At 37.2% G+C, this 7,219-nt stretch overlaps 2 protein-coding genes across 2 annotated transcripts in view; one reads left to right on the top strand and one right to left on the bottom strand.

Moving 5' to 3' along the window:
• Window positions 1-5,130, bottom strand: part of LOC110453447 — an 8,376-nt gene extending 3,246 nt beyond the window's left edge. The window contains exons 1-2 of the mRNA XM_021502392.1: window positions 4,860-5,130; window positions 336-2,229 (exon numbers count right to left, since the gene is read on the bottom strand). Coding sequence (XP_021358067.1) covers window positions 336-2,229; window positions 4,860-5,130 — 2,165 coding nt within the window. The remainder of the gene's footprint in view (window positions 1-335; window positions 2,230-4,859) is intronic.
• Window positions 5,131-5,524: 394 nt separating this feature from the next.
• The window catches only part of LOC110453445 (elastin-like), a 15,123-nt gene continuing 13,428 nt past the window's right edge, over window positions 5,525-7,219 (top strand). Inside the window, exon 1 of the mRNA XM_021502388.1 lies at window positions 5,525-5,549. Within this exon, the coding sequence (XP_021358063.1) occupies window positions 5,525-5,549 (25 nt within the window). The remainder of the gene's footprint in view (window positions 5,550-7,219) is intronic.

The raw sequence follows: 7,219 nt of genomic DNA, 5'->3' as shown, positions 1-7,219 counted from the left end.
TGTGTGTGTGTATCATATTGTATGTTGTCTCTGTATTGTTTTGTATATATGTTATGACTGATAAGTCAACCGACTTAAAGTAATAAAGAACTTGAACTTGAACTTGAAATGTACAACCAGGATCCAAGCACAGGAGGGAACCCAGTGAGACCTGCTGTGGACTATACTGGTTAAATTGGTTACGGTGTTTTCCGGTCTCTAACAAACACCGTTAGACAGTTAGTGGGTAAATCAGAATACCATGTCAAGAATTCGGAGCGTATGTCCATGACTATGGTTTAAAAAGAAGAAGAAATATATTTATATAATGTGTTTTCCTCTGTAAACCAACGCACCCATTGACGATGTACTTATAGTTACTGTGTTCGGAGCCATTGACGATGTACTTATGGTTACTGTGTTCGGAGCCATTTACGATGTACTTATAGTTACTGTATTCGGAGCCATTTACGATGTACTTATAGTTACTGTGTTCGGATCCATTGACGATGTACTTATGGTTACTGTGTTCGGAGCCATTGGCGATGAACTTATAGTTACTGTGTTCGGAGCCATTGACGATGTACTTACAGTAACTGTATTCGGATCCATTGACGATGTACTTATAGTTACTGTATTCGGAGCCATTGACGATGTACTTATAGTTACTGTTTTCGGAGCCATTGGCGATGTACTTATAGTTACTGTGTTCGGAGCCATTGACCATGTACTTATAGTTACTGTGTTCGGAGCCATTGACGATGTACTTATAATTACTGTATTCGGAGCCATTGACGATATACTTATACTTACTGTGTTCGGAGCCATTGACGATGTACTTATAGTTACTGTGTTCGGAGCCATTGACGATGTACTTATAGTTACTGTGTTCGGAGCCATTGACGATGTACTTATAGTTACTGTGTTCGGAGCCATTGACGATGTACTTATAGTTACTGTGTTCGGAGCCATTGACGATGTACTTATAGTTACTGTGTTCGGAGCCATTGACGATGTACTTATAGTTACTGTGTTCGGAGCCATTGACGATGTACTTATAGTTACTGTGTTCGGAGCCATTGACGATGTACTTATAGTTACTGTGTTCGGAGCCATTGACGATGTACTTATAGTTACTGTGTTCGGAGCCATTGACGATGTACTTATAGTTACTGTGTTCGGAGCCATTGACGATGTACTTATAGTTACTGTGTTCGGAGCCATTGACGATGTACTTATAGTTACTGTGTTCGGAGCCATTGACGATGTACTTATAGTTACTGTGTTCGGAGCCATTGACGATGTACTTATAGTTACTGTGTTCGGAGCCATTGACGATGTACTTATAGTTACTGTGTTCGGAGCCATTGACGATGTACTTATAGTTACTGTGTTCGGAGCCATTGACGATGTACTTATAGTTACTGTGTTCGGAGCCATTGACGATGTACTTATAGTTACTGTGTTCGGAGCCATTGACGATGTACTTATAGTTACTGTGTTCGGAGCCATTGACGATGTACTTATAGTTACTGTGTTCGGAGCCATTGACGATGTACTTATAGTTACTGTGTTCGGAGCCATTGACGATGTACTTATAGTTACTGTGTTCGGAGCCATTGACGATGTACTTATAGTTACTGTGTTCGGAGCCATTGACGATGTACTTATAGTTACTGTGTTCGGAGCCATTGACGATGTACTTATAGTTACTGTGTTCGGAGCCATTGACGATGTACTTATAGTTACTGTGTTCGGAGCCATTGACGATGTACTTATAGTTACTGTGTTCGGAGCCATTGACGATGTACTTATAGTTACTGTGTTCGGAGCCATTGACGATGTACTTATAGTTACTGTGTTCGGAGCCATTGACGATGTACTTATAGTTACTGTGTTCGGAGCCATTGACGATGTACTTATAGTTACTGTGTTCGGAGCCATTGACGATGTACTTATAGTTACTGTGTTCGGAGCCATTGACGATGTACTTATAGTTACTGTGTTCGGAGCCATTGACGATGTACTTATAGTTACTGTGTTCGGAGCCATTGACGATGTACTTATAGTTACTGTGTTCGGAGCCATTGACGATGTACTTATAGTTACTGTGTTCGGAGCCATTGACGATGTACTTATAGTTACTGTGTTCGGAGCCATTGACGATGTACTTATAGTTACTGTGTTCGGAGCCATTGACGATGTACTTATAGTTACTGTGTTCGGACCCATTGAGAGGTTTTCCAGATACTGATGTAAGAGCAAACATTTCCAGATCCAGAATATCGTGGGATTTGTGATGACAACAACGAATTTTAGATTTTTAGAGACCACAACTTCGGTACAGGTATGGACAGTCCAGTGGCTCACAATGTGGACAATCTGCTGGTTCCTAGAAGTCTGGAACAGGACGCATTAGCCCGTGCACCATTAACTTCAACTTCATCAGGGTACTCTAAAATGTTCAATATTCTGAATATTGTTTATAGGCCTCAGAAAGATCGGTTAAAAACAAGTATTTTTATTTTATTTTTATTTTGTTTTAGAACTATATGATAAAAACAACATGTACGCTTAGAATTTGTGAGAGAGGAGATTTGCCTTCAGTGTTGAGAGGTCTGCACTGTCGGCGATGAAGGTTGGGAGGCTGTTCCAGGTACGAATTGCTCTAGGAAAAAATGAATTTGCATGATAATTTGTGGAGCTGTGTGGAATCTGGAATTAGTGTTGTCGGGTTTGCTGGAGAATTTGGAGGTTGCCATCTGTATATAGTAATATGGTGGGGGTCATTTTACGGCGTTGTTCAAGGGATTGCCAGTTCAGGGTTTTGAACATTTCTGTAACGCTACTGGTGTAGTTATAGCGCCCAAGTGTGTACCTGACGGCTCTTCACCATTTCAACCTTATGGGTAAGATTTGCCTGCCATGGATCCCAGATGGGGCTACAGTATTCAATGTGTTTTCAAATTATAAGCTACAGTAATTCTTTTGTTTTTACATTGGTGGTTTTAATGTTTCTCCGAATAAATCTTAGGGATGCATTGGCCTTGTAAGTAATGTTATTAAAGTTTCAAGTTTTATTTTACGCTCATGACCCACGAGGTGTGTTACAAGAGGTCAACATTTTAATACATTTCAATTACATAGCAAAGTGAGTACAGATTGTTTATACAACATGTAAATATATAATACTACAGAATAATAGCACTGCATTTATCTTATGTCACTTAAAGCCTAATTGTTTTCTCTAGAAAACGACTTATTTTAGGTAAAACATGTAAATTACAAATAGAAATAATTCCTTTTAGCTTAAAATTGCTGGGGTTTGTAGTGTAATAGTTATGGATATATATTTTTCTTATTGATGATATATAAGTATTTTGGCACTTAAACAAATAATGTGGTTCATCACCTATACCTATTTGACATAAAGGGCATATTCTATCTGATTTTGGAGTTGCATTCCAGCGTCCAGTCTCTATTGGAAAATCTATATTAGACGTGCGGAATTCACAAATAATTTTCCTATCTTTTTCATTATGTTTTGTTAGATATGATTCATACTGAAAGTTTGTATCAAATATGGAGAAGAATTTACCACGAGAAGAGTTTTCTATCTCTTGGAACCATTTCCGTATAAATTGATCTTTTAACCGCTGTTAAACTACAGCTTTGAAATGATTTCTATTCATAGTACATGTATTTTGAAAAATCCACAAACTGCTAAAACCTAACTTGTTTAATATATCTTTTCTGTAATTATTCCATTTAAAATGCATTTGTTCATTTGATTGTGAAACAACATATGCCATTTTGTATATCAGACTGGATATCTTGCTCCCGCCAGTTAATAACTTAAACCAGAACATGATTATTCTTCTCTTGATTTCTATTTCCAGAGGATATCTTCCGGTTTCTCCATAAATCATGTAATTCGGAGTAGAATATTTCACATTCATGATTCTTTTACAAAATTGCAAATGCATTCTTTCTATGATAATACTGTTTTCGGATCCCCATATCTCACAAGCATACAATAGGATCGGTGAAACAAGAGAATCAAATAACTTAAGTTGCAAATCAACAGACAATGGAATATTTCTTATTTTCTTGTACAATGCATATAGTGCCTTTTTTGCTTGTTCGGTTATTTTTGTTTTTGCTTTACTAAATGTACCATCATATTGATGTGGGTGTTCCGTGAATAGTTTTTAGTAATAGTTAAGCCCAGGTATTTAGCCGAACCTACTTGCTATAGAATTTGTCCAAGGAGAATGTACTTAAATTTGTGTGTCAGTCTTTTCTTTCCTTCTTTTTAACAAAGGACCAGAACTGTTTACTTGGTTTGGCCTTGTCGATATTTTCAGAGTCGTTCATTACAGTCGATTCCACATATGCCCAGTTACTTTGCCGTAGTTTTCTTTGAATTTCTGTTTGGAGAAATTTCATTTCCTGATGTAGGTTTGATTGGTGTGCCAAGGAAGTGCTCTTAATTTCCTTATAAAGTTTGTCACGTTTTCTGATAAATATTTTTATATTTTTATTTATCCAGGGCAGGTTATCCTTTGATTTGGTCATTTTTGTTGGAACATGTAATTGGATAATACTATCAAGTTTAGTTTTCATGATTGACCATTTTTCTTCTGTTGTGTGGACGACAGGTATATAGTAGTGAAAGAAATTAGGTCAGTCTTAATGGCATCCCAGTCAGCTTTATTGTATAGCTTTATTTGACGTGGTTTCCGTTGTCGGCCAAAAGTGACAAAGATTTCATGAAAAAAATATGTCGTGATCAGCAGTTCCAAGACTTGGTAGGGTTCTAGTTTCGTGGACAAGAGATGGCTGATTGAGAAAGAAGAGATCCAGTGTATTCTCTTTACGAGTAGGTATTTTTACAACTTCAAGGTTGTGATTTTCTATGATGGTAAGGAAGTCAGAATTAAGTGCAGTATTGCAATTGTTTTTATAGCGTTGTTGTTGCCAGTCATACTTAGGGAGATTAAAGTCACCAAGTAGCCACGTGTGGGCATTTCTAGGGACACGTTGGAGGGACAGGTCCAGTTGTGCAGCGCTATCAGGGTCAATTTCACTTGGTTTATAGTAGGCAGCCAGGTAGATGGGCTTCAATCCGGAGAGATTTATTTTGGCCATATTTCACATTTATTATCTTGCTCTGGTTGTTCTTCTGATATGAGCTCTTTAGTAATTGCAAGGAATACACCACCACCTTTCTTATCAGGACGGTCTTTCCTATATATATTGTAGTTGTCAGTTGGAAATATTTCTGCATTACTAATTTCAGGTTTTAGCCAGGACTCTCTGTTCCCACTATTATATCAGGTTTTAGGTGGTCTACAAATTGATGTAACTCAGGGACCTTATTTTTAATTGACTGACAATTGATGTGTATTATGTTGAGTCGTAGGGACCTTTTCGGGGAGGGGGGAGGGTATTTGTTGTTTTCTGTTGTTTAGTTTTAGAGTTGTTGTGAGGGGCAGATGTTGCTTGGGGATGATCACTAATGTTAGAACAAGTGGATTCATATATGGTTGTGTCTGACAAGGTGTCCAGTGAGTCAAACAAACCCCCCTAGTAGTTTGGGAGGGCACACCGAAAGCACTGCCACGAGTAACGACTTTCTGATAGCCTGCCGTATGTTAGACTACCTATCCCTTGGCATGATATATGGTGCAATTGTGCACAGTGGTCACATATAATGCCTTTGTCGCTCCATGAAACTTCCTTGTGACAAGCTGACAACAAAAAGACAGGAAGTCGATTCGTTTAGGTAATATGCCTAACTCCTAAGTGTAAATAGGCATATTACGTAAACGAATCGACTTCCTGTCTTTTTGTTGTCAACTCGTAGATAATTCAAATGTTAGTGTAAGTTACATACGCTGTTCTGGTCATTTGTCACAAATGTTAGTGTAAGTTACATACGCTGTTCTGGTCATTTGTCACAAATGTTACACAAATGTTGAAGCATCTAGAAACTGATAGTTTGTGGATCTGTGTTTAATCATTCAAGTTTAGGCAATGGACGACTTTTATACATAGTTTTAAAATAACCATGTTTATTTGATATAATCCAATGGGAGCTGAATTCAAATGCAAAGTATATATCCATATCAGATCCTATAATATGCACGTGCATTTACCCATCCTGAACAGTTAGTATATATGATTTGCAGAGATTTACCCAACATGAAAGTTTAAGAGAAATGTATACCCGTATTCTACCTATAACTACCAGTTTATTAACAACAGAAGTTGTAATATGATAATTCTAAATCACTTACCGGTGTCACATGAAAAGGTGACCGTAGCAAAAAAAACTACCCGGAATTCACATTCTACATATTTTTCCTATCCCTGGGTGTTTTTCATATAACATCGGCAAATTAATACTAATGTCATCCCATATTAAAGATAAAACATATATATGTAAATATTGAGGTTCCACAGTCTTGCTATATTTATAATCTCTTTTCGTAAATATAGTTATATACTAGTACTGTTTTGCCATGGAAACACATTTACTATTTGAGAACGCTTATGACTTATACTAACTACTCCTGATAGCCTAAATAAAAGCGAACATGGACTTGATTTTAAGTGAACCGGACTACCTAGAAAATACACTATTTTTATTTCAATTACGCTTAAAATTCATCGATAACTAATGCATACAAGTGATGAAGCCTTTCCCCAAAAGTTGGTATGTATGGAATAAACACATACACGAAAAGAAAACTGAAATATTATATTAATATGGTAACGAATCTCAAATTTTTGAATGTATTGAAGCGTTACACTGAGTATTGCCTAGTGTTCTGGCTCAGTGTTGTGGTGTTACACAAAGAACCTTCGAAAAGGAGTTTCACTCCAAGCAAAGGCGTTTTGACTGAATGTTGAGGTGTTACAAAAAGAACCGCAAAGTTTAAGGAGTTTTGGCTCCAAACCAAGTCTTTTTGACTGAGTGTTGTAGTGTTACAAAGAGAACCTTCATGCATAAGGAGTTTTCACTCTAAACCAAGTCGTTTAGACTCAGTGTTGTGTTGTTACACAAAGAACCGGTCAGCAAAATGAGTTTTAGCTCCAGACCATCCCATTGGGAATCATCGTGTTGATCGATATATGTTTCGTTTTGATAGGTTTGTGTTACGTTTTTATGGATTTTTGGTACGTGTTGATGGGTTTGTGTTAGGTGTAAATGGGTTTGTGTTTGGTGTTGATG

This window comes from Mizuhopecten yessoensis, unplaced genomic scaffold (genome assembly GCF_002113885.1).
Source record: "Mizuhopecten yessoensis strain PY_sf001 unplaced genomic scaffold, ASM211388v2 scaffold7307, whole genome shotgun sequence".
NCBI classification, from domain to species: domain Eukaryota; kingdom Metazoa; phylum Mollusca; class Bivalvia; order Pectinida; family Pectinidae; genus Mizuhopecten; species Mizuhopecten yessoensis.
Note: the sequence above shows the minus strand (reverse complement) of the source record. Positions and strands in the feature narration are given on the sequence as shown.